Source organism: Tachypleus tridentatus, chromosome 2, assembly GCF_004210375.1.
Source record: "Tachypleus tridentatus isolate NWPU-2018 chromosome 2, ASM421037v1, whole genome shotgun sequence".
NCBI lineage: Eukaryota > Metazoa > Arthropoda > Merostomata > Xiphosura > Limulidae > Tachypleus > Tachypleus tridentatus.
Genome location: NC_134826.1, coordinates 137758842 through 137775898, shown reverse-complemented (window position 1 = coordinate 137775898; position 17057 = coordinate 137758842). Strand labels below are relative to the sequence as shown.

General features: G+C 34.7%; 1 protein-coding gene across 3 annotated transcripts in view; it reads right to left on the bottom strand.

Moving 5' to 3' along the window:
- LOC143245225 (uncharacterized) overlaps positions 1–15351 on the bottom strand; it is a 418752-nt gene extending 403401 nt beyond the window's left edge. For 2 of the 3 annotated variants that reach the window (XM_076491339.1, XM_076491342.1), the window contains exon 1: positions 14692–15351. In XM_076491339.1, coding sequence (XP_076347454.1) covers positions 14692–14854 — 163 coding nt within the window. In that variant the 5' untranslated portion in view covers positions 14855–15351. The remainder of the gene's footprint in view (positions 1–14691) is intronic. The other variant, XM_076491340.1, reaches the window with a different exon arrangement.
- Between the last annotated feature and the right edge of the window lie 1706 nt (positions 15352–17057).

The following is a 17057-nucleotide window of genomic DNA, read 5'->3' as shown; positions in this document are numbered from 1 at the left end:
CTGGGCAGTGACGTATGACAAATGATGGACCTTAATATATTCTTGCATGCTTCTCATACGAAACCCGTGGTACACTTACTAGAACTAATGATGGACCTTAAACTATAGTTCACCACCCACCGCCAACTTGCTACTCTTTACCAACGAATAGTGGGATTGACCGTCACTTACACCCCACGGCTCATGTTTACGAACCCGCGACCCGATTGGTACACTAGGCCATGCCAGGCCTACTAGAACTAAAAATAATACTTACAGCCCACCAGTTTGTCGTGAATAGTAAGCCTAACTACCATTCCTATATAAGGCTACAAAGTTCATCAAAGGCAACATTCACTAGCTAAATATTAGGTTTATAAATTTTTACACTTGTGGGATTTATATGTTGAGAAACATGTAGACTCAGATGTGGAGGTGTATACACAGAGTCGTGTAAAAAGCAGTGAGGAATACAACAATGTAAGTTGTAAAAAAATGTGTTTGAGAAACGTATGGAGACGGATAAAGAGAAGCGTATGTATATAATAACGTAAAATATGTCTTGAAGCCCGCCATGGCCAGGTGGTTAAGGCACTCGACTCGTACTCCGAGAGTCATGGGTTCGAATCCCCATCACATCAATCATGCTTGCCCTCTTAGCTCTGGGGACGTTATAAAGTGACAGTCAATCCCACTATTCGTTGGTAAAAGAGTAGCCCAAGAGTTGGCGGTGAGTGGTGATGACTAGCTGCCTTCCCTCTAGTCTTACACTGTTAAATTAGTGACTGCTAGCGCAGATAGCCCTCATGTAGCTTTGCGCGAAATTAAAGTAAAACCAAGAACCATATGAAGTATCAACAACTTTTAAATTGTAAAGTTAACACTGTAAACCTATTTCATAAAATCGCTCTACTCCTTTGATTGCTAAATGTAAAAGCACGAGTCTACTTCTTAATCTAAAATAACCCAGAACAGAAAACACATAATCCAACACTTTAACTGCTAAAATTAACAAAACAAGCTTTATTTGGTACTTTAAAATAAGCTCTCAGACCTGAACAATTAACAGATGATTCCCGTCCAACACTTTTGATACCTAAAGACTCTTGAACAATTTTCAAATGAAAAAAAAAGCCACATATTCTTTAAACTAGTAGAGTGGTTAAATACATTCTACCTCCTTGGGCAATGGCCCCCTAGTGGCACAACGGTATGTCTATGGACTTACAACGCTAAAAACTGGGTTTTGATACCCATGGTGGGCAGAGCACAGATAGCCTATTGTCTTGCTTTGTGCTTAATTCAAAAAAACAAACAATATCTTGGGCAATGACGTATGGGAGACAAATGATAGATCTAAAATATTGAGTGCTATTAAACTTTAATATCGACCCATAATGGAGAAGTTAATGTGAATGTGTTGGAAAAAAAAACACAATAAAAATATTTGGAGTTAACTTGATTCTATCGAAGTTTTAGGCCTATTAGTTTTGAAGTGTTTAATAAGTAGTACAGTCACAGTAAACTGTACCTGTAAAACACTCTCATTCTCCAATCAACTGCCAGCTACGGAACACTGGAACCAACAGCCATAACGCTGTTAACGGTTATCTCAGAACTTACAGAATGAAAACAGTAAAAATAATGACGTTGATATTTTGGGCACAGGCTAATAAACACATGGATAATAACCTTTCAGTTATAGAACTTAACGACTCTGATGAAATTCGAGAAATTCACTCAGTTTTTGGCCCCTGGTGGGTCATGGGTAAGTTTACAGACTTACAGCGTAAACATTGGGGGTATTAATTCTGTGTGGTGACGTCAGCAGATAACACAATATAATTGTTTTTCTTCAACAAACGTTACAAAAATTCTGATTTCCAATTTTTTTTTTATTTGCTTTATAATATAAATAATATAGTATAATTAATTTATTTTATACATAAATATTAGTTGTATGATTTTATAATACGATTGAAAATCATTCACCTTCAACACTATTTTCCTGGATGTTATGGTGACTAGCTGTTACGTAATTAAAAGTACTCACGAAGTATACCTAGTCTGGATACCATAAGGGATTTTCTTCTGATGATGGGTTTATACCAACGTATGGGAAACAAGACTTTGTGAATAATTATGTCATTAACAGCGTAGTACAGAAGTGAGCTCGTACCATAATGGAACCAGGGCAAACTAATGTATTCTGGTTTATATTTCATATCTAAATAGTGTAAACATATTTAACGAGTGGTCACAGGAATACTTAGCATGACATTTACTCAAAACGTTCAAATAATATTGTATCTGTTTTAGCTTATTCTTGGGGTTCATATAAAAATGCTTTTTTACAGTTTATGTATTTAAACTACTTTATCGTGTATAATGTTCAGGTAAAAAGTTTGTTTTTTTCTAAATAAAAAGTATAACATATGCGATTTAGCCAGTTTTATGATACTAATTAGTCACGACGCACCAACTCTGTTATGGATCTTTTGTTTTAGAATTTCGTGCTGAGGTACACGAGAGCTATCTGCGCTAGCCGTCCTTAAGTTAGCAGTGTAAGACCAGAGGGAAGGAAGCTAGTCATCACCACCAACCGCCAACTCTTAGGTTATTCTTTTACTAAAGAATAATCGGATTGACCATAACATTATAACGCCCACAGAGCTGAAAGGGCGAGCATGTTTGATGTAAGGGGGATTCAAACCCGCGACCCTCGAATTACGAGTCGAACGCCTTAACCGCCTGTCTATGCCACTGCTGATCTTTATAGTTCTATGTCATAAATTATCAAACAATGTAGACATTACTTAAATATATGTAACAGTAACAGTCTCGTTGGTTTGGACAACAATATTAATTACATAGTATCTGTTTAAACAGTAATAACATTACTGAACTGGGCAACAACACTAATTACACGGGTCTGCGATAGCTTTATGTCTCGAAATTTTTACATGTACCACAGTACTTGCTGTAGGTTGAATCCGAAAATAATATCCATTTCTTGTTCATGTTTTTTCACAAAACATCACATGTACTTTTATTACACAAGTGAATCATTTTCTTTGAAATAGGGTCACATTTTATTATACTTAAAATGTTGACAACCACTGGTTATAGATTTCTCTAGACCAATCGCGATGTGAGAGTCTTAGCGATCGTTCCAGAATTCACGAGTAACACACATAGTAATGAAAAGAGTTCATTGTGGTAAAAGAAATAATAATTTGACTTATGTAGTCGTTTTTTTTCTTTCGGAATTATAAAAAAAAATATCCTTGAGTGATAGAAAAGATAAGCATTATATTCGTAGCTGAATTATGGAAAATCTGGTATTAGAACCAAAACATCTCTTCAAACAATAACAACATTACTGAACTAGAAAACAACGCTAATTATCTGTATTTGTTTAAACAGTAACAGCCTTGACGTTTTTACAATGATACCAATACGTGGCCCGGCATGGCCAGGTGGGTTAAGGCGTTCGAATTATACTCTGAGGGTCGCAGGTTCGAATCTCCGTCACACCAAACATGCTCACCCTTTCACCGTGGGGGCGTTATTATGTGACGGCCAATCCCACTATTCGTTGGTGAAAGAGTACCTTAAGAGTTGGCGGTGGGCGGTGATGACTAGCTGCCTTCCCTTTAGTCTTACACTGCTAAATTAGGGACGACTAGCACAGATAGCCCTCAAGTGGCTTTGTGCGAAATTCAAAAACAAACAAAAAACAAGTAAAGATACATAGGAATCAAGGGTAAAGCATAACTTATTACCGATTTTACTGTGCCGTGCACATTATATAACAATGTTCAGTAAAGATATATAGAGATCTATGGTAAAGCATAACTTATTACTGATTTTATTATGCCAAGGATATGATATACCAATGTTCAGTAAAGATATATAGAGATCTATGGTAAAGCATAACGTATTACCGATTTTACTGTGCCGTGCACATTATATAACAATGTTCAGTAAAGATATATAGAGATCTATGGTAAAGCATAACTTATTACTGAATTTATTGTGCCGAGGATATTGTATAACAATGTTCAGTAAAGATATATAGAGATCTATGGTAAAGCATAACTTATTACTGATTTTACTATGCCAAGGATATGATATACTAATGTTCAGTAAAGATATATAGAGATATATGGTAAAGCATAACTTATTACTAATTTTATTGTGCCGAGGATATTGTATAACAATGTTCAGTAAAGATATATAGAGATCTATGGTAAAGCATAACTTATTACTGATTTTACTATGCCAAGGATATGATATACTAATGTTCAGTAAAGATATATAGAGATATATGGTAAAGCATAACTTATTACCAATTTTACTATGCCAAGGATATGATATACCAATGTTCAGTAAAGATATGTAGAGATCTATGGTAAATCATAACTTATTACTGATTTTACTATGCCAAGGATATGATATACCAATGTTCAGTAAAGATATATAGAGATCTAGGGTAAAGCATAACTTATTACTGATTTTACTATGCCAAGGATATGAAATACCAATGTTCAGTAAAGATATGTAGAGATCTATGGTAAAGCATAACTTATTACTGATTTTACTATGCCAAGGATATGATATACCAATGTTCAGTAAAGATATATAGAGATCTAAGGTAAAGCATAACTTACTACCAATTTTACTATGCCAAGGATATGATATACCAATGTTCAGTAAAGATATATAGAGATCTATGGTAAAGCATGACGTATTACCGATTTTACTGAGCTTAGAAGAACTGTACTCGGAGCTGCGGTTCTCTTATCAGAACTGACAGCTTTTAATAATTATCACTTTTTGAATAACTATAATTCATTTATTTCTTTTAAGTTAATATAAAATTAGAATCTGACACTAAATTTATTAGTAAACTCGACAGAATACATTCATGACACAATAAAATTTTATTTTCAAGGTTTTGCATATAAAAGAAGTAATATGAGAACCTGTAATATATTCAAGATTAATTAATTAATTAATTAATTACATGTTTTCGAGAAACAAACATTCTTTTATTTTTTGACTTACAAGAGGTAATACACGATTGGCAAAATATATCGTAGTATGGAACAGAAAATGAATATATTAGAGGTACTATGTGTTGAGCGAATGTGATCCCTTATGATCAGTGTTTAGTTTTATCGTTCAGGAAGCATGTGAATTATAACACACGGTAAAAATATAGCCTGTTATAAAAAGACAAAAATTATAAATTATTAAGTTAAAGAGATATTTTTTTTTATAAACGAAAGCAAGTAAATTGTTCTAGACAAAGACGGGAGTGATAAACAGTTTATTCTACTTAATGTTCTTAAAAACAACTTTAAGTTATATGTACGTTACACAGATGATATCACGCAATATTTCAAAGATCTATTAACAGACTTCCTCTATTGTTCAAAATAAAATGTACCTAAATAATTCGTTACGGATACAACATTAGAAATATTGAATTACAGCCCAATGTTTAAGATCAAACACAAACCTTCTATATATAGGTACATATTTGGTTAAAAAAAAGGACACATTTTCCAACGTACTCGAAACTTTGCATGTGAGAAACTATTCAATATGAATGTAATAATTCAACGCTATCGTTTTTCATTCTTTCTTATGTATTTATCGTTATGTTTTTTTTTACTGGTGGAACGATATGTTATTTTAGCATAACAGGAAGAATAGCTAACTCCGTTTCTACTTTTAGAATTAGTTTTTGTTGTGGTTCTTTAAATACCAAGTGTTGTTGGACTAAACAAAACTAATTTTAATATATCTTGTAAAAAGCAGCTCGATAAATTAAGACAAAACAAAAGTGTTACACGCGCAATTAGTTTAGTTTTTTTTTCGGGTTACTTTGATTTGTTTGTTTGTTTTGAATTTCGCGCAAAGCTATCTGCGCTAGCCGTCTCTAATTTAGCAGTGTAAGAGTAGAGGGAAGGCAGCTAGTCATCACCACCCATCGCCAACTCTTCGGCTACTCTTTCATCAACGAATAGTGAGATTCACCGTCACATTATAACCCTCTCACGGTTGAAAGGACGAGCATGTTTGGTGTGACGGGGATTCGAACCCATGACCCTCGGATTACGAGTCGAACGCCTTAACGCGCTTGGTCATGCCGGGCCGTTAATTTGAAAACAAATCACTTTAACCACACACTTCCTGATGATACGCTTACAACAACTATAACAAAAATATAATTCAACATGAGAAACAGTACATGGAAACTATTATTTAACAAATTTATAATAAATCTGTTTATAAGGGATGCAAAAGTTTCGTTTGTCTGTTTTCGAGCAAAGCCATAATGTGCTACCTGCGGTGTCCACCACGGAGAATCGAACCCCCTATTTTAGCGTTATAAGTCCATGAAATTTTCTCTATCCCACCAGAGACGATACGTCACCGAACAAACGTATCGTCGAGGAACTGTCCGGGAGAGCTAAAATTCATTTGATGTGCACGAGAACAATTATAGATTGAGGAACTGTACGGGAGAACTGAAATTCATTGGATACGTAAGATAACAAATATATAGTTGAGAATTTATATCTTCTTCGACTTTTCTTTTTAACAAGTGTCGCCGTTCTTCACACGTAACGCCTTCCTCCAATTATTATTTTTTTCCTTACCAAATCTTCTACGGTTCTTTTCTCGTTCTCGTCCTCTTTTACCCCGTATTTCAAACGTCGTCCTGATTTTCCCTGACTTCTCTTGTGGGCTAACCAGTTGCTTTAGAGCTCTCATCATGGCTTATCTACTCTCTCGTCACTTAACCAAACCACCATGCGATCCTGCCATTTACCTTATTTGTATTTTTCTCTTTCACCGACACTTCCAACAGCCATCTGAGCATTTGATCTGGCGGTACATCAGGCCAGTTTTTCTTCTCCCTGGAACTGGCCGTCCCCTTCGCATACAGAGCACGCCCTAACTAGTTGCGAAACTGTACGGAAGAGCTAAAATCCATTGAACGTGTAAGAAAACAAATATATAAGATGATTTAAAAGCGACACTTGTGTAAAACATCTATTTAAAATCAAAAGAAATACAACTTTTAAATGTGTGTGTGTGTTTTTTCTTATAGATAAAACCACATTAGGCTATCTGCTGAGCCCACCGAGGAGAATCGAATTCCTGATTTTAGCGTTGCAAATCCGTAGACGTACCGCTACACTAGCGGGTGGCACAACTTTTAAACAGTTAGACAATGAATAGTTATTACAACAATCGATTTGCCTTGACAAAGACTCTACATATGTTTCGGTGTCACATGGCATCGTCTTCAGGATTAAGATAAACGTATGGTTGGAACTTACACACCAACATAATCATTTACGTACTAATAGCGCCATCTAGGCTTGAGCTACCAAGATTTACAAAATTTATGTCCAGTACTTTGTTATCTCTAGATCTGGACTAACTTCCTTGTCTAATACCATGTACGAGTTGTTGGTTTTCCAACTTCAATAGTTTCTCTGATAAGTAATTCAACAACCCCTTAGTAGTACAGCGCTATATCTGCGGACTTATATCGATAGGAACAGGATTTCGATACCCGTGGTGGGCAGAGCACAGATAGCCCTTTGTTTAATATGTGCTTAATTACCAACAAACAACAATGTAATTAAAATTAAAATTCTACTGGTTTCATCAACGTAGTGTTTTTATAGTCTATAATATGAGGTGTTTCTGCTGCGAGTTCTGCTAATTGTGCCCAGCATGGCCAAGTAGTTAAGGTGATCGACTTGTAATCCGAGGGTCATGGGTTTGAATCCCCGTCACACCAAACATGCTCGTCCTTTCAACCGTGAGAGCGTTACAATGTTACGGTGAATCTCACTATTCGTTGATGAAAGAGTAGCCCAAGAGTTGGCGGTGGGTAGTGAGTACTAGCTTCCTTCACTCTAGTCTTACACTGCAAAAGTAAGAACGGCTAGCGCAGATAGCCCTGGTGTAGCTTTGCGCGAAATTCAAAATCAAACAGTTCTGCTGATAAGAACTCTCAAGAACATACAGTAGAAAATATATTTGATGTTGTTAACAAAGTCTAGGAGACACATTTAGAATTAATTAATTAATTTATTTAGTTTGTCATTTTGTCCCTGTTGACAAATGTCCCTCTAAAGAAAGCTCTGCATTGCTTGGAAAGTAGGTGACTGGATACAAAGAACTTTTTCCCGCGTGAGATGAACGAAATTAGTAAGCTTAGTTGTGAGTTTTAAGGTGTGAAATATTTTTAAACAAATTAAAGGCTTAGCTTGTACGCGTGTTTTTAATTATAGCAAAGATACATCGGACTATCTGCTGTATCCTGCGAAGGGGAATCGAACACCTTATTTTAGCCTTGTAACGAAGTAGACTTCCCTCTATTCCGACAGAGGATTAAAGATTTAGCGATTGATGTCCCCTGTCTCTTTTCTTTTTATGCAAGTTATTTATGTTTAGTTTTGAAATGAAGACGTTTAACACATCTGAGGTAAAACCTTTAATGTGGTTAAGGTATGTAGATGACACATTTTCAGTGTGTTGGAATGACGTTGCGACACTATAAGAACAAGAAAAACATCCCAATTCGATTAGATCTACCATCAAATTTACGTTACAAAGGAGGAAAAAATAGGCCAACTAGTTTTTTCAGACCTGATCATCAAATAGGACAGTAGACGACTCAGTTTATAGAGCCATTTTCCGTGTAAGTTTCGCCACACAAAAGACCCTGTCAAAAGTAGACGCTCAAACTGACTTATCCACATTTATGTTTAGAGCTTTCAATATATGCACTCATGATTACGCAGCCATAAATATAAGATACACACCCGAGGTTACTGATGGATTATATCATAAACATAGCAATAAATTAAGAATGTTAACATTTTCAAGGCTAGAGGGAAAACGTAAAGTAGATAACATGAGAGTTTGTTTACCATATATTCAAGGTTTATCTTCGAGGATAACTAATATAATAAATAAACATAAACTGTAGAGAAACAATGTCTCCGAGTTTTAGATTAAATAATATCATCAGTACGAAAGATAGAATAGATGAATTTGATAAATTAAGCTTTTAAAATAATTCTTGTATATACGATAGAGTTTATAATGGTCAAACGTGTAGAAATTTAAAATTCAAATCAAATAACATAAACACGCGTTACAAAAATACAAAGTATGTGTGTTTATTTATGGTAAACTCACATCGGGTTATCTGCTGAGCCCTCCGAGGGGAATCGAACCCCCTGATTGTAGCGTTTTAAATCCGTAGACTTACCGCTGTATTAGCGGGGGACAAATACGATACTATTTTTACTTTAACCTCGCGATACCAAAGTGGACAACAACTATAAGATACGATGTGGGACTCGAACATTATAATATTGCGGGGTTCGAACTATATTACACTGCGAAATTTGAACTTTCATGTCATAAGCTGCATGTTTTTCTTTTGTAAACTCACGTTATAGACTGGACTAACACCAAGATTATAAAACGGGTAGAATTTAAAAGTTAATTAAATAGCAGAGTATATATTCAAATTGAAAACAACAAATATATGGTATTAAATAAGGAAGCTGATTCAGGTCGAGAGATGATAAAGTTAAGGACATATATATACGTTGTAACTCTTGGTAGTTTCAGCCTAGATGGCGTAAATGATTATGTTGGTACGTAAGTCCCAACCATATCTTTACCGTTAGTCCTAAAGATGGTGTTATAGGACACCGAAACACACATAGAATAGAGTCTTTCTTTTAGCGCAAATTGCTGTTTTTAATAAGTATTTATTTTTCTAATGATTTTAGCGTTGTATTACTTTTAATTGTACTCAAACATTGTTGAGAAACTGCACGTGAGAGCTAATGTTCATTGGATATGCAAAAGAACAAACATATTGTTAAGAAACTGTAAAAAAGATTTAAAATCCATTGGATATGTCAGAGAACAAACATATTGTTAAGAAACTGTACGGAGATTTAAAATCCGTTGGATGTGTAAGAAAACATACATATTGTTAAGAAACTGTACGGAGATATAAAATCCGTTGGATGTGTAAGAAAACATACATATTGTTAAGAAACTGTACGGAGATTTAAAATCCGTTGGATGTGTAAGAGAACAAACATATTGTTAAGAAACTGTACGGAGATTTAAAATCCGTTGGATGTGTAAGAGAACAAACATATTGTTAAGAAACTGTACGGAGATTTAAAATCCGTTGGATGTGTAAGAGAACAAACATATTGTTAAGAAACTGTACGGAGATTTAAAATCCGTTGGATGTGTAAGAAAACATACATATTGTTAAGAAACTGTACGGAGATTTAAAATCCGTTGGATGTGTAAGAGAACAAACGTATAGTTCCGCTGCTTAAAACTTGACGACTCATTGCAATTTTCATACGAGTTCTACCTCCTATACAATAAAATATATAAGAATTTTCATACGAGTTCTACCTCCTATACAATAAAATATATAAGAATTTTCATACCAGTTCTACCTCCTATACAATAAAATATATAAGAATTTTCATACCAGTTCTACCTCCTATACAATAAAATATATAAGAATTTTCATACCAGTTCTACCTCCTATACAATAAAATATATAAGAATCGTTTATGTGTATCATAGAAATTACTTATTTTTTCTACAAATAAGCAGAAGTGTCTGACTCATATGAGGAGAAACAAATATTCACATTGATTTTGATTTCACTAGATTATCGAAATATTTTCACGTTACTTGTCACACACATGTGCAAAGACGAAAATAATTAATCAAACATATTGTGCAGAAAACTTATTTATATCGTTTCTTCACGTTACAATAAACCAAAACACATATTATGTGATTCACAAGTGGAAACTCTTAATGTCCTCGAAGAAAGTCCTGTAATAGGTAGTTCAACATTTATTGTATGCTTAAATTATATTTATCGACAATATGTGACCGTATTTTGGTGTGTGTTCACTGGATACATAGGTATATATATACACACACACATTCGTACTGTTCGACTTTTATGTTCACTTTGTACTGTATATTATATTACTGGGCCTTATATATGTATATATATTGGGCTTTGGTACTGGTTTGTGTAAATATATATATGTGTGTGTGTAAACATTATGGGTAAAGATAACTATACAGTTTATACTAAGCACATATTACAAAAGAAACTGACACTAATATTATTTTTGTTTGTTTCAGAATAGTATTTAAAAATGGTACTAGAACACATACACAAACGTACATGTTTGCACTGAATATCCTTGTGCACTTGATAGGCAATGATAAAGATTTCTATAGAATTAAACATGAAAGTATAACGAAGATCTTTCAGTGAATGAAGATAAACCAAGTGCACATGAATACCCTAAAGATTTAGCAGAATATTAGTTGATTTACGGTAAAGAGAGGCACACGTCAAGGATATATGTTATCACCAACGTCACATAACTTGTATGCAAAGTGGTTGACGGGAGAGGTAATTACTGCTACTTATAGCATGAAGGTTAGTGGAAAGAGAAATTTTTGATAATAGATATACTGATGATGCACGTGAACTAAGGAAGAGATAACAACCTGCTGCTTGTTGATGAAAAGGGTTATAAACTGAGAAAAAAAATGATGATAGAACTAAAACAATCGTAAGTCCACGATTTGAGGAAATTCCTAGACGGTGAAACAAAGTAAAAGCTAAAACCATTGAACAAGTAGAATTGATGGGAAAATGTGTGAAATTGATAAATCGAAACGTAGGAATGGCAAAAAACAAGAAAACATTCTTCAATCTCATATAATACCACAGGAGAGGTGTTAAATAATAACTGTAGAAAATACTACTAAATATTAAATATTGTCAGTTCTACTCTACAGGATTGAACAATATTATAGATTCGATGTGGTCATTGGGCCTTATATATACTGGACTGTCATATGTTTACTGGACCTTTTATATGTATGCACTAGAAGATGGAATTCATGAAGACGAGAAACTCGCTTGAAGTAAAAATGTATTTTAAAGACAGCTGGTATGGGTATTAAAACTTCAATTTTAAAACCCATACCAATCGTCTTTATAATACATTTTAGAGAATGGAATGTTCATTGGACCTTATATATGTATATGATTATGGTATGTTTACTGGACCTTATGTGTACTAGACTGTAGAATGTTTATTGAAACTTCTATGTACTGAAATGTCGCGTGTTTTCTAGACGTTAGATATGTTATAGACTTCGATACGTTTGATTGCACTGATGGTGAATATCGTACGTTTATTGTACCTTACATACAGTTAACTCTGTTATGATTACCTCATTGTCACTTTGTTTTTATTGTTGAACGTAAAGGGTTACATGTGTTCTTCTCATCACATTCTTTACTTTTACTTATTCCTGGGCAGAAAGTGTTATTTCTCAATTGCTTATGCCTAAAGTAAATGGAAAAGACCTATTTTTCTCTTCAAGCTGGGAGCGTATAACGAAAACATGATGTGAGACTATATTTGGGGGTTGATACGTGAAAGTGATTTTCATTACAGTCACAAATCTCGAAAAACTACTCATTTCTAAACATTTTTGTATAACTTTAGTATAAATACATGTAAATCTTTATTCATATGTTGTTTTATTCACACCTTATGTAAATGAAAATATGCAAATTTGCCCGTTTTTACATAGAAAATAGGTTAATTTCTAAATTTCATTATCCAGGTCACAAAACCAAAGTTTGTACTTTTTCTGTACTTGTACAACACAAACAATTATTATGACATAACACATACTGTCCAGAAACAACATTAGTGTTACATAATGTAATTGAGTCCTGACTTTAATTTGTCATTATAAGTTCTCAAGTTTAACAATGATATACATATAATATAGCGTAAATTAATATTGTTTCTTTAAATTCAGTTCTATTATACAATATATACATTTATAAATATCACACAACTATTAGCAACTTAATTCTGTTACCTTGCATGAAAGTTTAAAACAATGTGTAAAACATTGTGCGCAAAAAACAATACCAACAGACAGGTGAGTTCCCCGCTGGGGCAACGGTAAGTATACGGATGTACAATGCAAAAATCAGGGGTTCGATTCCCTTCGGTGGACACAGCAGATAGCATGATATGGCTTTGCTATAAGAAAACTCACACAGAGATAAAAACTATACAATATAAACCATATTGTGGGAATTATGAAATGTAATTTAGGGAAGTAATTGTGTCTTAGAAAGTAGGACGCATGCAGCGAATTTTAGGGATATACCAATTATCAGGCTTAACCTCTACTCGTAAACGTGAGAACAAAAACACATTAAGATGGAATATGAGATTCAGAACTCACCAACATCCGTATATATCTACATATAAACAACATGAGCGTAAAAGTAAATTACAGTCCACGAGATGTGGGTTTTACAGCAAAACCTCGGTTTTCTTTATTTAGTAATAATATATCCCTTTTTTGGCCACGGTCTTCGATCATTGATACACAGAGGAGTGAAATGCAAAGTACACGGAACAGGTCCTCTTGTCGTTCCAATTTCTTAGTCCTCAATAATTTAATCACTCCTTATGCTTTACTAGAAAATAAAGATTTCACTGTGTTTCACTAAGACGATGATTTTTCGACCGTTAGCTTCTGACAATAGACGGTAAGGAACAATGTCCTTTTACCGCTGGTTTCAGACGATACAAGGTAAGGAACAATGTCCTTTTACCGCTGGTTTCAGACGATACATGGTAAGGAACAATGTCCTTCTACCGCTGGTTTCAGACGATACAAGGTAATAAACAATGTCCTTCTACCACTGGTTTCAGACGATACATGGTAAGGAACAATCTCCTTCTACCACTGGTTTCAGACGATACATGGTAAGGAACAATGTCCTTCTACCACTGGTTTCAGACGATACAAGGTAAGGAACAATGTCCTTCTACCACTAGTTTACAAAAGAATACAACTATTGAAATCCCGTACAGTTATAAGATAATACTGTGTAAAAAGAATACAACTATTGAAATGCCGTACAGTTATTAGATAATACTGTGTAAAAAGAATACAACTATTGAAATCCCGTAGTTATTAGATAATACAAAAGAATACAACTATTGAAATCCCGTACAGTTATTAGATAATACTGTGTAAAAAGAATAATTGAAACGTACAGTTATAAGATAATAAAAGAATACAACTATTCAAATGCCGTACAGTTATAAGATAATACTGAGTAAAAAGAATACAACTATTGAAATGCCGTACAGTTATAAGATAATACTGTGTAAAAAGAATACAACTATTGAAATCCCGTACAGTTATTAGATAATACTGTGTAAAAAGAATACAACTATTGAAATCCCGTACAGTTATAAGATAATACTGTGTAAAAAGAATACAACTATTGTTATGAACATTGAATATAACAGGTCGTCAAAGGACACAAATCTGGGTGTTGACGTCTTTTGGAAATTGTTCTCGATAGCCGTCATAATTAGATAATCACTTTTAATTTAAATCTAATAATACCTCAATTTAATAATTCTGAGACTAAATCAACTCCGGCGAACTATGCTGAAGATTATCGACCAAAGGTAAAAAACAAATAGACAACTTAAACGGATATTCAGGTGATAAATCAAAGAATAAATGACTTACCATTAGCGAAGAGTCCAGGTGTTACAAGAAGCAGAATAGTTACTAGAAGCGGCCACGAAGACAGAACTGTATCTAGACCTAGTATATAAGTTCTACTTTTCCCCACATTACGGCTCCCAGCCACCTCAATCCATCGATTACAATCTGTGGAAATACTAGCCATAACTCACACTAAAGCACAGATTCAGTTTCGATGTTCCGAATCGTTTCTTCGGTCTTTTATTTCTCTGCAAGGAAGAAATCACTCTAAAAAGTCGGTTTAGGTTAAATCTTTGCGGTTAAACGGAAAAGGGGGGCACTCTGTCTTACATACCTCACGCAGGTAGACAACTTTTATTTAACAATAACGTCTCCACGGCTTCTTTTTATCCCAAGTATTTCGACTGTTAAGTAGTCTATTCAGACAATGTCTTGACTTCATGTACATTAAGTCACACGACTTCGATTTCTTAGAAGTCTACCTTCCTAAATAACAGAGATTCTTTACCTCGGTATAGCAAGCATTTTGTCGCTACCTCGGTAGAAACATAGCTTTCATATGGAAGGCTGTGCTGTACAAATACTTTTCGTCATCTTCGATTGGTGCTATATACTCTCGCCGCGCACAGCGTGCAAGAAGTACATGATTGCGTGCGCGTTTATTTTACCAAACACCAGAAGCTCTCGCTGGTTTCTGAGACTTAAGTAAAGTCACGTGGGATATATTGTTAAAGGGCGCCATCTGTCAAACCATGATTACGTGTGGTTGGCAGGTGTAGGTTGAAATCTGGAATCGACAAAAATCGTCTCACTCACTCATTAAGAAAGTCGGCAGGAGCCATATTGCAACACCTTTCAAATATCAACATTTAACTTTCGAATCGGGCACTTAATCATCAGCAAATAAGATAGAGCTTCAACTGATAGTGGATAAACATATGTCTCAACTACAGGAAGTTAAACTCTGATGAGAAACGTGTTCGTTAGCGACGTATAATAAAGGAACATGAAAAGAGAAGCAAAACTCAAAAGATTAACTGATGAACAGATACAGGAATTGGGGTTTTTTTCAAGGTCCAAAACTTCGATACATTTAAACAGTTTTCATGAGTACAAAATTTATATTTCGTTTGGTTTTGAATTTTGCATAAAGCTACGTGAGGCTATCTGCGCTAGCCGTCCCTAATTTAGCACTGTGAAACTAGAGTAAAGGAAGCTAGTCATCGCCACTCACAGCTAACTCTTGGGCTACTCTTTTACTAACGAATAGTTGGATTTACTGCACGTTATAACGCCCCCACGGCTGAAGGGCCGAGCATGTTTGATGGGACGGGGATTTGAGCACGCGACCCTCGGATTACGAATCGAGAGCTCTAATCACCTGGCCATGCCGGGCCCTATTATTTTGTAAATTTATGTTAAATTTTAATTGTTGTAACTGTATCCTTTGGAACTGGAGACCAAAATAATGCCTGAACTTACAAATGTTAAAGACATCAACAGCCTCTGATAATTGGAAGTTTATATCTTTCTGTAATTAAAGACATTTTAAAATTGTTAACCATTTTCAGATGGTTACTCGGCATGAATGTAAGTGTTTACCTTTTCAAAGCACCCGCCAGGTGACAGGGCCTCTGTGTATGTTAAAATTGACGATCGCAAAGCAAAAACTAAATAGAAATATGAAGAAAAAAATGCTTAATATTGGAGTATTTAGATAAAATAGTGTGAAAGTGGTCATCACACCAATGATACTCGTGTTCTCAACACTTTCGAAACAGGCATCGTGTAAATGTGTTTCACCTGTGACTTTTGTAATTATGAAACTATATTTTGTGAATACCACAGAATAAAATTATATTGTGTTGATATATTAATTATGTATATCAGTAGCATGGGAGGCTGAGCATGTTTGGTGCGACCGGGGTTCAAACCCGCGACCATCGGAGTTCGAGTCGAACACCTTAACACGCTTGGGACAATGAGTAATTAAAGAAAGTGGTCCATTCGCATTTAGAACAATACATTATTACAGTCAAGCCAAAGAGGACAAATTACTATTTTCAATTTGTTTTACACAGAACAGTGTAATTTACTTGTGTTTTACCATCAGTTTATTAGTCTGTGAAATATTGTTGGTTACAGTTTAATCTTCTTGGGCCATATAGACCCAAATAATCCTAATGATATTAATATCAGGACTTGTGTTGGTGGATACGTCCAGATATCGTTTCACCATAATTTCTGCACTGTCTTGCTGGAAGACTAATACCTGTCTAACAGGTCTTGTTTTAGAGAAAATGATACGATATTCTTGTACCTATCTGCAGTCAGGGTGCCATCACTTTTGTATAGATCTCCAATACCGTTGACATATTCCAAATATG